The sequence below is a fragment of the Sphaeramia orbicularis genome, chromosome 4 (genome assembly GCF_902148855.1).
Source record: "Sphaeramia orbicularis chromosome 4, fSphaOr1.1, whole genome shotgun sequence".
NCBI classification, from domain to species: Eukaryota; Metazoa; Chordata; class Actinopteri; order Kurtiformes; family Apogonidae; genus Sphaeramia; species Sphaeramia orbicularis.
In genome coordinates, this window is record NC_043960.1 from 32,702,837 (window position 1) to 32,717,432 (window position 14,596).

General features: G+C 38.9%; 1 protein-coding gene across 1 annotated transcript in view; it reads right to left on the reverse strand.

Annotated features, from left to right (window-relative positions):
• Positions 1 to 42: 42 nt before the first annotated feature.
• Positions 43 to 14,596, reverse strand: part of crocc2 (ciliary rootlet coiled-coil, rootletin family member 2) — a 50,744-nt gene continuing 36,190 nt past the window's right edge. Inside the window, exons 23-36 of the mRNA XM_030132223.1 lie at positions 14,428 to 14,571; positions 11,282 to 11,520; positions 11,028 to 11,187; positions 10,770 to 10,937; positions 9,191 to 9,560; positions 8,986 to 9,065; positions 8,184 to 8,304; positions 7,928 to 8,091; positions 7,323 to 7,763; positions 5,325 to 5,474; positions 5,033 to 5,233; positions 3,139 to 3,270; positions 862 to 1,041; positions 43 to 733 (exon numbers count right to left, since the gene is read on the reverse strand). Of these exons, the coding sequence (XP_029988083.1) occupies positions 650 to 733; positions 862 to 1,041; positions 3,139 to 3,270; positions 5,033 to 5,233; positions 5,325 to 5,474; positions 7,323 to 7,763; positions 7,928 to 8,091; positions 8,184 to 8,304; positions 8,986 to 9,065; positions 9,191 to 9,560; positions 10,770 to 10,937; positions 11,028 to 11,187; positions 11,282 to 11,520; positions 14,428 to 14,571 (2,634 nt within the window). The 3' untranslated portion in view covers positions 43 to 649. The remainder of the gene's footprint in view (positions 734 to 861; positions 1,042 to 3,138; positions 3,271 to 5,032; positions 5,234 to 5,324; positions 5,475 to 7,322; positions 7,764 to 7,927; positions 8,092 to 8,183; positions 8,305 to 8,985; positions 9,066 to 9,190; positions 9,561 to 10,769; positions 10,938 to 11,027; positions 11,188 to 11,281; positions 11,521 to 14,427; positions 14,572 to 14,596) is intronic.

Sequence of the window (14,596 nt, forward strand, 5' to 3'; positions counted from 1 at the left end):
CTTTTTCAAAACAAAAAAAAAAGGATAACTGTGCTTTGATACACCCAATTTTATTAAAAACAATCATACATTTCAAGAGCTACTATTGACTAAATAGAGTGCAATACATAATGAATAAATGGTCAATATAGGAACCATAAGTAATCACAGTACCAGGAAGATCAAATAAAATCTGTAAATTCTTAATGTAAATATATGGATTTACAGTATATTCTCATTAGAAATTGTGATTATGACATACAACAACATGATCAGCATGTGACAAATGAGTAAATCAATGAATATAAATGTAGAATTAAGCACCAACCAAGGAAACCTTTCATCATACTGTTTCCTAAAAAACTGACACAGCATAAACAGACTTAGAAGCACCAACTGTAGCGAGCCAGAGGAAATCCTTAAACAATTTGGCACATCCAGTCCACTTATAAACAAAACACTCATTGTTTGTTGTTGTTGAGTTTTCCTGCAGATTAATGTAATCCGTGTGCACATGTGCATGGGTGGGAGCAAACGCCTTGGGCCTGTGTTTGTGTGTATGCTTCCAAATGTGGATGTTAGCTTGTAATATAATGTTGTTGGGAAGCAGCCAGAGGAACAGCGAATGTGGAAGCCAGAGGTGTTACATACTTTAGTGCAGAGTTTCTGCCTACACACCAGGTTGCAGCATCTGATTGAAATAGGCCTGTCGTCTCCTCGTCTCCTGATCGAGCTGCTCTTTGAGAGTCAGCACCTATGAGAAGAAGATATGAAAGATATGAACATTCAGAGATAGGCAAATAAATAAAAACAAACAGATAGACTTACCATACAAAAGAATAATATTTTTATGATAAATATGTGCTGTTATTGTTTTAATACCTGCTCCTCCAGGCATCTGACCCTCTGGCGATGAGCCTTTTCCCTGGTCTCCAAGGCGTGCTCTGCTTGGAGCTGGCTGTCTCTCAGACGCTCTGTCTCCAGATCCAGCTCCTGGTGATGGCGGGCTGTCACCTCCAGGAGGCGCTGTGCATGAGCATGATCCAACTCAGAGATCTGAACCTACAGAAAGTTCATATATATTTGTGAAACGTAATGTAGAAAATGGGACAGAACATCACGGTTTATGCAGATTTCAACAAGTTGAATTTAAGATTTTTTAAGATGGTTTTAAGACCATCAGGCCACACACCACATCACAACACCCTAGCTGGGTGTGCTCTGATAAATTCTGACAGAGCTCAACAGTTTGCATTAGTGGTTATTGGTTCCATGTTGGTTTCTTTTTGTAGTTTTCTTATGTGTGATCAATACGATATTTTTTTTACAAAAAGAGATTTAAAGTGAAACAGAAGTGAAAAAAAGAGGTCTACAATGTGCACTTCATAATCCAATCAGCCTGTCAAAATCACAAGTAAGACATTTAAAGGCTTTAAACAGCTTATTGGTTTTTAGACTTTTTCAGGACAGGCTGAACTTCTGCTTTACCCCAAAGACTCCAATCATCTCTTCTTGTTTTGATTGGTAATGGTGCAGACGGGGTTGCAGAAGTTCTCTGACTCTGGCTGGGGTTACTGAGGTCATGGACCTGGGTTCACAGAGTTTCTCACCTACGCTTTTGGGCAAGTAAAGCAGCTACATGAGTGGCAGGCAAGATTTTTGATCTGTAAACAATAATATGCAATTTCTTTCACATTACATTACAATCCAACACTAGGAAAGTCCCTTGTCTGTGCAGATCCAAAAAGGTTTGTATACAAGCACATTTGCTTAATGGATCTGAAAACACTTTTAGAAAAATTAAGGGGGACTACACATGTACATTATGGGGAAATACATTTTATATATTATGTTTGTAGGACTACATCTTTTATTCATTCATTATTCATTTGCATGTGAAGGAATGTAATTAAGTACTTTTACTTCAGTACTGTACTGTACAAATGTGAGGTACTTGTGCTTTACATGACTATTTCCCATTCTAAGTAGTTTTATAGTTACACACACTACATTTCAGCGGCCAATATCGTACTCTTGCGTTCACTACATCAGCAAAATCACTTACTTTTTAGAATAGTTTTTCTATCCTCTTCCTGTTAAGTGAAAATCACTTATTGCCAAATGTGTTGATTCCGAATGTTGTTGAGGAACTAAAGCATGTTCCGTTACATGTTGAGGTTAAAAATGTCCAATTTTTGAAGCTAAATAGAGTCTATAAATCCCTCTTAGGAAAATTGCCACAAAGCTGCTTTAGGTCTGTTTTATGTTGTTCTCATCAGACAGCGATGGTAGACACATAGACAAACTTATAGAATATGACACGGAGATTAAACCGCCAAAAAGTATAAAAAGTAGTTGTACAGCAGCAAAATGCAACATACACATTAATGCAGCAGTAAAATTAATCAAAAACATCTTATATAATAGCAAAACACTGACAGGAAACATGTTACCAAATAACTAATTTGATGACATTTTTCTCATAATCCTTACACAGTTTTAATAAGTAAACCTTCAGTAAAACTTGTTGATGAGCAGAAAGCCCAACTTCTTTCACTTAACTTACAATTGCAACAACAGACCTTTTTGTGAGCGCAGCAAAGAGGGTGAACCCAAAAGGTAAGTGCATTTAGTGAAACTGAAAACACCTTCAGCGAAGTTTGGGCAGAATCCAGAAGTATATTATGAGAAACTATCTCTTACACAGAATGGTCATATCATGGAAGATTTTACTTATGTGTTATTAATCTGAACAAATGAATAAAATATGATATTCCTGGTTAAACCCAGTGGTGGAAGTGGTGGATTTTCTGTGACATATTGGATGATTTAGACGTTTACTAATATGAAACCCCAACAGGAATATTATTTAGCATAGTTGTTGTTGGAAACCATTGCATCTTCAATAGTGTGTTGTATTTCAAAAGTTTGTTACATAATCTATTTTGTAAAATCTTCAATGTAATTTGTGAGTAAAGATCTTAACATTAAATGTAGTGGAGTTAAAAGTACAATATTTCCCTCTGAGATGTGGTTGTGTACAAGTATAAAATTGAAATAATAAGCTAAAATCCAACTCGCTCACATCTGTTGTTAAGTTTGGTAATTGAGTAAATGTGTTTAGTTACTTTCCACCACTGGCTCCACTTGGCCTCTCACCTGCAGAGTCTGTAAGTCTAGGTTCTTCTCAGCTAACTCCTGTTCCAAGCAGTGTATTGTCTCCCCCAGCTGCTCCTTCTCTCTGGCTGCTGCCGCCACCTCCTCCTCCTTCCTTAGCCTTTCCATCTCCACCTGACAACAGCACGAGGGTGACATAATGTGAACGACTTTACCATGATTGTTCTGCACTCATGTGCCTTCCTGTAATGTGTGTAGCAGAAGCCAAGAGCAGAGGCTCTCAGTTCTCACAGTCCACCTACATGTTTTCCTTCACTTTAGGATTGCTTCATACACATGTGACAAAACAGCCTACATATCCAAATGATCTCCTGCTGTGTTGATTTATGCAATGTAAATGCCCATTTTTGTGTCTTAATGCTTCAGCTATTGCACATTCTCACTTGGTCCAGAATGTGGCAGTAAGTCTTCTGACTACACAAAACACATATTACTTCAGTCCTGGCTTCGTTACTTACAACAGCTTCCAGCAGTTTTAGAATTAATGCTAAGATGCTTTTATTACATTTAAGCCTTTTTGAGGTTTGGCTACCTAATATATAGTATTTCAATCATTTACCTCATATTAAGCAAAAGGACTTTTCAGGACATCTGACCAAAGCCTATTTGTTGTCCAACTTCAAAACAAATCACTACTTTACTACTGTAACTAAACGGGAACTTTATGAATCTCCCACTGTTATGATCAGGGCAGCTCAGTTAATAATACACAGGTGCCCATAAAGCTAGAATAAAATATTTTTACCTCTTTTCATGCAATGATTGTGACAATGTGACTTATTCATGATAGATAAAGTATGACTTGGACACAGAATGTAATCATTGCACCTGGTCAAAGGTGATTATTGGTGTTTGTAAATAGGAATAAAAAGAGGATTATGTGTGAAAACCAAATTATTCCACTTTATGGGCAACACATTCTCAAAAAATGACTTTTGTAATTGTAACTTTGACTTAATATTACAATATTTAATTCATTACAGGGATATCTCCCTAATTTTACATGATAAAATCTATTTTGGAGTCATGAGAAGCACCACAGAGTCTTTTGTAAGGCGGGTTGTGACGAGTGACATCCCATTAAAGGGCACACTGAAAATGTATGTAATAATATACCATAAAGTAGAGGCCACGTCACAACTATAATGACAGTAATCACTTTGGGCTCACTTTCAGAGCGATATGGGGAACAACAGAAACACAGATCATCAACAAACATCCTATCCATGTTAGCTGTTAGTCATGGTATTCTCATTAATACAAATATGGATAATATGAAAACAATTGAAAAGTAGCTGCTGCTGAGAAATACACACATGTAGCACAGTTATTATGATGGAAGAGATACAAAGATCCTGTATATTTCACGTTATTCCAGATAAAATATGTTCACATATGACGTTTTGACACATGCACCCCTCTATGTAGAACACACACCACACGGAGTACAAAATAGAGTAGTAACAGTTCTCTCCGACATGTGCTTGGCATCAACTGTTTCCAGAATGTTATTTCTCCTCAGTATGGCTGCTCACAATATTATAGGTTTTGTTCTTGGTGTGGAAGGCCCTTTAATCTGTCAGTATTGAGGGCTATTCTGTGAGCTTGTATTTCAATGTAGATGTATAGGCTTTGTAACATGTTTGTGTGTATTATGCATTTTATCAAGTTAATGTGTTGCATTGAAGAAAGTCTTTGAAACATGACCCTGTAAAACAATTTATAAGATCACTGTGAAATAAAATATATAGATTTTATTTCATATCAGTTTGCATTTTGCATTGTGCTCTATGATTTAAACAAGGACTGTGCAAAAAGTCAGTACAACCATGAGGCTGAAGCCATTATCTCTTCAGTATATGACAGGAGAGCTCACCTTCTCCAATGTCTTCCTGAGAGTGGACTTGTCTTTGCTGAGGCGTGTGAGTGCCCTCTCCATCTCTGCCCTCTCGCTCTGCAGTTTTTGCAGACAGCCTTGGAGAGTCAGGACCTTGTCTTGAAGATCATCTTTCTCTCTCTGGAGCTGCTGGGAGATCCCCTGAGCCTGCATTCCTGCCTCCTGTTGCTGTTTCAGGCTCTGCAACACAGTCCATCACCTTTATGTTAAAAATTAAACTGCAACATACAGTGTGTACATTTATTTACATCCTCGACTCGTTGTGACTTACCTCCTTCAGCGCTCTGTTATGTTTCTCCAGTTCAGAAGATTTAAGTTCTGAGTCTTCTTGGGTTCTCTGAAGGTTTTGGGTCCGCTCTGTTAGAGTATGGTTCAGCCTCTTACTCTCAGAGAGGGCATCTCGTGTTTTATCCAGGCGCTCCTGTAGGACACATTCATTCACTTGCTTTCAACAATCATGGTTTTGCACTTTGGCTGACTCCGTATGTCTCACCTTCCTTCCTGTTCTGTCTCTTTTATAGTTCTTGACATACTGTTCAAAGATGAGAGCATTTTTCTCTCACTTTTTACTGCAATGAGCCGACAGCTTTTGAGCAAAATGAGAGATTTATACTAGGCATGTCATGTTTTTGTTTGTACAGGATCTTTAAATGTGCAGCCCCAAAGCTCTCCTGAGAAGAGAATTAATGAGCTTGCCCAAGCTTTTTATTGCTCCGTGTTTAAGGGCCTTCAGGAAAATCTCGGCAGCAAATGTAAATAAAATGCTCAGTCTGGAGCAGAGAAGATTGCATGGCTGCACTGTAAATCAAAGCATGGCGATATAAGTGTGGCTATTTGTCTCATTGGAGGTTTCTAGTAAACACTGTTAAATTGAGAGAGAGAAGAAAAGCTTATATATTAAAAATAAACAGTATCTCTTCTTCAAAGACTAGTCACCTACACATCACAACAGAGTGAAAGCATTTATGGTTATTTAAGGTACTTTTCCAAATTTCCCCAGAAAACTTATTATTTCTCAAAAAGCTAAAATCTCTAGATATTTTCTTGTGAAAATCCAATTGCAATATGCAAATCCTCCAGGAAGTTCTAAAGTTGCAATTGTAATAATTAATAAAAAGCCAATCATTTGGAAAAAAACAACAACAACAACAACAAAAAACTGTCAGTAGATTTTTTCGTGGTTATTTTGATATTCAGTGCTATGATATTCAGGATGTTTTGATGAATTATTTTATCTTTTAGTCCATGAACGAGTAAGATATTACATTACCTTAAGTGGCATTACATTATGCTACTACTCTCTACTATGTTTCTCAAATATATCATTCCATACATTCTTTCCATATTTAGCTTAAAAGAGAGAGAGTAATAGAGATCCATTTGCCTAAAAAAAACAAAAAAACAAAAAAGGGAACCTTAAGTCAATATTACACATGACCAACGTGATGATGCCTTCAAGAATTTGCTGAAAAAGAATTAACAACACATATGTAAATTCTCCTGTTGGTGCCCCTAATCATGGTGCTAATGAAGATCTAGAGTTGGTCTCTGAGTGCCTCCAAGCACAGGTCACTGATCCTAATATGTGTGTGTGTGCTAATGTTAATGCTACGTATTGTGTTTGTATTAGGATAGGTAAAATGCAGAGACCGAATTTTACCAATCCAAACTTCTTTCCTCTCTGCCTCACATGCAAAATAGAGATGGATAGTCTGCCTGTGGTCTTACTGGAGAACACAGAGGTTTCAGTGAACCTTAAAGCATAAAATCGAAGCCATTAATTTAAATAGTGCTCCAATATGCATCCTACTTTGATTATCCAAGCTGCATTACTATATAATATAAAGGGAATCTTAGATCTATAACATGCTATGTGGGCAGTGTTTAACTCCAAACTGGATATCTAAGTGAACTCTCAACTTAAGTACAGTGACATTAAGTCAAACTTGAATGTGTTTCACTATTGTACTTGACATGAATACTACATTTTAAAGACACCATATTTCCTAGAGTATGGCCTGAACCTTTTATATACTGTGTTGACTGGACATTTTTATTATTTTTCCTAGATGGTAGGTGTAGTATGGACTTCATCTTCGATTGTTAAGTTGACTATAAAGCCTGTGTCTCTGTCCTGTATAGAGGACTATGTTCGTGAGCAGGCTCTTGGGTTGTTTGGTTCTGTTCAATTGATGTGAGTGTGTGTGTTTAGTTCATGAAAAAAAGCATTGGATGGATGTATTGGGTGTAAATAGGTGAATGGTTGTACCTGCAGCATCCTTCGGTCATGTTCACTGGCAGTCAGAGCCCTCTGCAGCTGTGCTATCTGCTCCTGCAGAGCTCCAGTGCTGCTCTGGCTGTCACTGAGACTGTTCGACAGTTTATGGATCTGTTCTCTCAGCTGGCTCTCATGTTGTTCAGCTCGAGCCAATAATGCAGCCAGCTTCTCCTCACTGACCCTCAGAGCTGCACACTGGTCTTCACTCTCCCCCAGCCTCCTCCTCAGCTCTGTCAGTCTCTCCTGCAGTGCCCCTGACTCTGCATCCAGTTCTGCAGCCCTGAGCTGGGATCGCTGTAACTCACCCTCAAGGGTGCGATGTGCGAGCTCCAGACGGCTCACCCTGTTCTCCGCAGCCTCCAGAGACTCCTTTAGTTTCCGCTGTTCTGCATTTGCACGAGATTCTAAGCTCCTAAAGAACTCCAGCTTGTCCTGTGGAGGAATTTGGACAGAATTTAGAAAGTTGTAACTTAATCAGAATCACAATACTTTATTAATCCCAGGGGCAAATTATTGGGAGTTACAGTCGCTCCATTCAAGTACACTAAAGATGCTGTCTGTCCTCACTTAATAGAATTTTTAGCTTTTTTAAATACTTGTAGTGCCCTGGATTCAGCCTCAGTAGCTTGTAGAGCAATTCTCAGTTGAGCCACTTCTCCTTCCAGGCCTTTCTTTTCCCGCTCTGTTTGATGTACTACTTCTTCCTGAAGGGACAAGGAAGTGTGTGCCTTGTGCAAGCGTTCTGCCATCACTTGTTTCCCTGTAATAACATTTCAAGACAATAAGCTATATCTCTATACAGTATGAATAGCTGTTCTTAACTGTAGGCTAATAATATCAACACACTCTTACCATCCTCAGATTGCTTCAAGGACTTTTGCAGTTGTAACACTTGAGTGGCTGACTTATTATGACTATCTTGGAGCTCTGTCACTTGATGACTTAGACTGATTATCTGAGCCCGGGCTTCATCCTGAAATACAAAGGAAATTAAATTGTAAGTGCAAATAGGTATGTAAATTTAAATATGCCTAACTTGCTCGGTCCTGGTGTAAAATCTCCCCAGACCAAAGTGCTGAAACTGAATACTTTTATTCTTGTGTGAAAACAGTCTTTTGAATTGTTCAGACTTTTAGATCAATTGCAAAAAATTGAAGTAGGCTATCATAAGCCATTAGACATAAGAAGAAAAAGTGGGGAGAGCAGGGGATGAGGTTTAAACCTAAATACTGTCTGACAGTATCATAAAAAGTCCATTCTAAGACAATGATATGCCAAAACGTTTGAGGATTAAAGAGAGAAAAACAACATGAAAAAATAAGGGGAAGATACTTGAAGTTTTTGTTTCTACAGTAATACCATAATGATAATGAGAGTATTAATAATAATATTGCTGGCAATGTAATAATGCTTTTATTTATATTTCTCTGTTCAAACAAATTCACAACTCAGCGACATCAGACAGAGGCATGTAGCATCTACAAATCAATCAGTGTCAAGTATAATGAGACACGTCCAACTTAGGTGACAAATCAAAGGTACATTAAGTTAAGTTATTTAGTGTGCTCATAAAAAAGCACTGTGAAACCAAACAAAAACCACGTCAGGTGTGAAAACCTGGGTTTATTGAACAATTTAAATAAACTTGATATACCCTGTCTTTTTGTGCATCCCTGAATCCCAGCTGAATGTCTCTGAGTGCTGTTTGCACTGAACACAAATCCAACTCTTCATCTTCACCATGAGGTCCATCTGTTCCACTGTCTGCTCCTACCCAGAGAAGACACTTATTAATGCATCTGTGTATATTAGAGAAAAGCCCCCACACCATTATCATTCATTGAACTGCATGGTTATACCTTTTACATGCAAGTGGTTTCTCCAGTCAGAGGGAGAGTGTCTGTGAGAACCAGCTAGGCAATTGTTGAGAACTGTGTGGCGGAGAGCTGAATACAACCCCCCCAGCTTGATTTCCAGGTCCCTTCGTTTGGAATCACCCAAGTCCAGCTGCTTTTCCAGGCCCTGGATCTTGCTTTCAGCCAGGTCAGCCTGCACAGTGAGCTCTCTGATCTTGACATTAGCTTCCTCTAGTGCTCCTTCCAGCTGGTCAGTGGCCTCTCTGTGTCTCTGCTCACTCTGATGGTGATGCAAATCTTTTTCCTGCAGAAGCTTTTGGTTCTGATGCTCTGCGGATTCAAGCTCCATCAGTCGACGCTGCAGACCTGCAACCTGCATGAACAAAGGAGATCCATTCATTTCCTCTACTAGTCCTAGTCATGATTATACTTAGAATTCTCTTTTTACAGGACATGTACATGTATATATTCCACCAGTCTCATACATTTCTTTAAAAAAATCCAGATACAGATTAACTGTAATGTTCAACTCCAATGAATGTAATAACTTAGATATTAATTTGCTGCATAAAAGATTTTGTGTTTTCTGAATATGTTTAGCTGCTTATCTATTCTTCTACAGTTTTGCTCATGTATAAATGTGCAAAGAAGGCCAGTGGAATACAACGGATACAAACTATGCTTTTATTAGGTTAAATGATGCACATCTTAAAACTAATTTCATTCAATTAATTTCACTTCTTAAATCTTTTTTTTTTTTTTTATAGCAGGCTAAACATAATTGTCACAATAAACAAGCTGCATTCCTGCAGAGACTATGTGGGTTTTTAGTGTCCAACATTGAACTGTGTCAGTGAATGATGATATGCTTTGTGTAGAGTTTAATGTGTACTATGATGACCAGCTTCTCTAGTCCATTGTGCAACAATACAGTTTATTTATACAGTGCATTCTAAACTGTCTCAAATGGGTTTAAGAGATACAAACGTCTTGGCTGAGGCATAAAATACTTTAACCCCAACAGTATTCAAATGGTTTAATTTTAAAGGATGGTGAGCTGATAGTTGCTGGATTTAGCACGACAAAATGATACAGTAACCAGTCTTCAAATTTATCATAATAATGTAATCCATTTGATGGTTTCCAAGCTCCATATTTTTGGAACCAGAAAACAAAAGAATGCTATACATTTTCTTGACAACTCAAGGACACTCTTGTTACTGGGGTCATGAGAATTTTGGAACTCTAAAAGAAAGGGTTACAAAACATCAGGGGGTAAAAGAATAAGATTTCACTGAATATTAATACTCACTGAACTGTTAATCCAAACATCTATTAATATTAGAGTGGTTATTTAGTAGGTGTGTTGGACATTCAGTCAAGTATTAAAAGAATGATTAAAAGAGAATGTGGATGTAGTTTAGAAGTACAACTGCCATCCCTAATATAATGGAATGTACAGTATGTTATGGTTCATGTGCTCTGTGTCATTCGAGGTATGGCAGGTATTCTAAACTATGTATGCAAAGGTGGAATGTTTACATTTATGATATTAATAAACTGATTCCCAGAGGACTTGTACCTCATTCAGTGCTGCTTCTCTGCCAGCCTCACACTCCAACACTCTCTGCTTCAGGGTGAAAGCCTCGCGGCGTGCCTCCTCCTCTTTCTGCTCCTCTTGACACACCCGGGCCTGCAGCTCTCGCAGCTCCTGTTTCTGTTGTCTGTTCCCGCCGTCAAGGACCTTCACCTGCACATTTTAATGAATACATTCTACTTAAATGTAATCCGTTATTTAAAATAAATCACATGGACGCCAGTGACCTCAGTCATCTCCCACCTGTCTCCGCAGCTCCTGCAGCTCTCTTCGTGCCTGTAGGCGACACCTCTCCAGCTCTCTCATGCTGCTCCGTAAATTGTTAGCCTCTTGGTTCATGGAGTTCCTGCATTCTTCTAAGACGGATACTTTCTGCTCCTTCTCCTCCACAGCTCGCCTCAAGCTACAAAATATAGCGTTAAAGTTACAGAGAATAGCATTCCAATTGACACCCACTGAAGTCACACGGCATTCACAGTCCTCTGTAGTAACTCTACCTGCTATTGTCACTTTCTGCTCTCTTGATAAAGGTTCTTAGTTCTTCATTTGTTACTTGAATGGCCTCCTTCTCTCTGGTCTCATCACCCAAGAGCCTCCTGATGTCAAGAGCTTCTTTACGTTGCTTGTCTCGCTCCTGTGCACATTCCTGAAGCTCCCTATGAGCCTCAATCAACTCCCTTCGGACTTTAATAAGTCCATCTTCTGCATCTTGGAGCTGACGACGAAGATCATCTACCTTTATGTCCAGATCATAGAATATGAAAACCATGATAGGTCTGCTTAGATATAACTTTTACATTTTTTTATTAAACATTCAGTGTCTAATATTCTCTAGCGACAATCTAAAAACCCAACACCACACCCTCCCCTGTGGTGGCTACTAAAAACAAAAAAAAAACAACAAAAAAACAAAACAAAACATAAAGCCATTATTAGAGTGTTTATTTTGTTCATTCTATGCCTTTTGGTTTTTAAGGATAATAATTCTGATCCACACTCACAAAAAGTAGGGCAATGCACCTTAACACTGGATCCCAAACAATATAAAATGGTAAAAAGAAGAGAATATTCAGAGCTTACTCTGAGGTGTAAAAACATAACTACTCTTATTTACAGATTATTAAATACTAATTAAATAACATACTGAATATGAATATTATATTGCATTTCTGAAAATACATCCCTCTAAATGTTACAGGAGGTGGCCCAGTGTTGAAGTGGTTATCTGGGTTCAATTCTGTGTGGACTTGGTATGTTCTCCCTGTGTCTGCACGGGTTCTGTCTGGGTACTCAAGCTTCCTCCCACCATCCAAAGACATGCACCTTAATAGGTTAACATGTCAGTCTAAATTGCCTGTAGGTGTGAATGTGGGAGTGAATGGTTGTTTGTCTGTATCTGTCAGCCCTGTGATGAACTGGAGACATGTCCAGGATGGACTCCACCTTTGCCCGCTGGTAGCCAGGATAAGCTCCATGACCCTATCGAAGACTAAATGGTTCAGAAAATGATTAAATTTTACACACTGTACCTTTAATGAAAACTAAAAAAAACAGAGAAAGAAATTGTGTGATCATAAAACAAAAACTAAGGAAATGTTTTTCAGTTTTAGCCTTTGCGTCACATATAAATCCCTTCATTGGCACGTATTTTATTGTTACCTTTGTGCGTGGTTCATCTATCAGTTATACCATTTATTAAAATGTTCTGAGGTTTTAAGTTTCTTGAATAAAAACAAGATGAAAATTAAACTTACTGTAATATCTAAATGAAGCTATAATAACTTGTCTTGTCTTATGCATAATTATCTCCAGATTTATCTTCATCATTTGTTTAAATCCATTTAGATCATTCAAACTGAACGAAGAAAACCTGATAAAAACTTGGTGAGTGACTTTGGATCAGATAGTGCACTTGTGCTTTACTGCGAAGAAGCCAAACCTCAGCCTCTTCTCCTCAAAGTGCTATGTGTGTAATCTCATGATACCGTATGACCTATATTCTGTTTTAAGGCAATGTGTTGTGTTTAGTGGGAGAAAGAGGGAGGACAGAGCTTATCTGGGCATGGATAAGAGCCAGTTGGGCCTGTAGCCAGGTGCTGTCTTTCCCCATCTCCTTGCTGCTGCTTGAAGTGTAAAGAATCCACAGAGTGCAACATGATAAACAGCAGCCCCCCACCCCTCTGTAGGGGAAGGAGGGAAGGAGGGGGAAAAGGGAGGATGAGGAGCAGGATGAGAAGGAGGAGGAGTGTTATGTTCAGAGGCCACACAAGATGGTTTTTTCTCATAAACTTTAATGTGAGAAAAAACAAGCCAGTGCTGATCCAGCCAATTATACTTTATTTTATCTGATTTTTTGGGGTGGGGGAGTAGAGCAGAAGGGCAGAGAATATGAGGGCAGCAGTGTTGTGTTATGTGGATGAGACAGGGGGACCTGGAGTCCCAATGGAGCCAGCCTCTCGCTGCTGCAAGGGAGAAAATAAACACTCTCCCACTGGCTTATTTACATAAGGGGTTAACTCAAACTTTGATTTCATATTTTGGTACCAGGGACCATATCCTCCCCTCTTGTTCTCTCTCTTTCCAGTCGCTTTCGTACTCTTTCATGCTCTCTGGCTCTCTTTCACACATTCGCACTCCTGCGTTGTCACTTTCTGACATGAGAAATCCTGAGACAGGATTAGTAAAAATAATTAAACAACGAAACGAGTAGGGCTTGGCAGCCAAAGATGACAGTGTCACAGAAGCATGACTTGATCTACAGCAGAGAGGGCTGTCCAAACCTCAAAACTCTTGCTGCTCTGGCTCCACACAACCTCATTCACTATACTCTGACAAGACTAAAGAGACAGAGCGAAGACAGGATGATCCTCATTCTTGCTTTTTTTTTTAAAGCCAAAAAGTCCCACAGAGATAAACAATCCCATTTTCCAGGGATTTCCAGGCATTTAAATCAAGGCTTGGTGAGGCCCATACAACTCTGTAGTTACATCTAATGAGGTGACTGTGAGGTTGTTGTTTTACTAAAACGCCCAGCGACCCTGGGCCTGCAATTCTGACCTCGAGCAACCCCAAGAGATGAGATTTACTGCTTTCATTTGGCTCAGAGATGTGTGTCACTGGGCCAAAATTATAGTCTCTAATTGCACTCCTCTGTTTGTATTAGGGTCAATGGAGCTAAAATTTATTTTGGGGAACTTGACAGAGAAAGAAAGAATGCATGAGCATGAGTTTTAAAAGTGGACACCACCTCTTCTTGTATAATGCAGCCCTCTGGATTCTGCACCTGAAGGCACCATGATGCTTGTAAAGCTCTGTGGCATCAGCCAATGTCAACAGAGGCCTTTAGTAAATGGTTCTCCCCCACACTGGTACTAATTGGTACAAACTCCCCCTCTCACTAGAAACATATCCAAGGCCTCCCATCCTATGCCAAGGCAAACAAGCCTGTAATTTCCTATCCATTTCCATGATTGTACAATCCCCCACTGTCATCTATTCGGTGACATCGAACCCATACATTTTATGATTTCTTTCCTTATATTTCTCAATCCAGTTCCGTACTCTAACATCTATATACTGGTGCCACTGAAGAGACAGACTTGCTGTATTTGTTAAAACTGCTGAGGTTTTTAAACGTTCTCACCTCCTGTTTTGCACATTCCCTCTGTTGATTCAACTCTCTATTCTGCTCAGTTAGAGTCTTTTTGGAGTTCTCATGGGAGTTCAAGGATTCCTCAAACTGTGTTTGCAAGTCTTGTAACTCAGATCGAAGGACATCCATTGCATTCTGGAACAAAGATGTACATTAATAA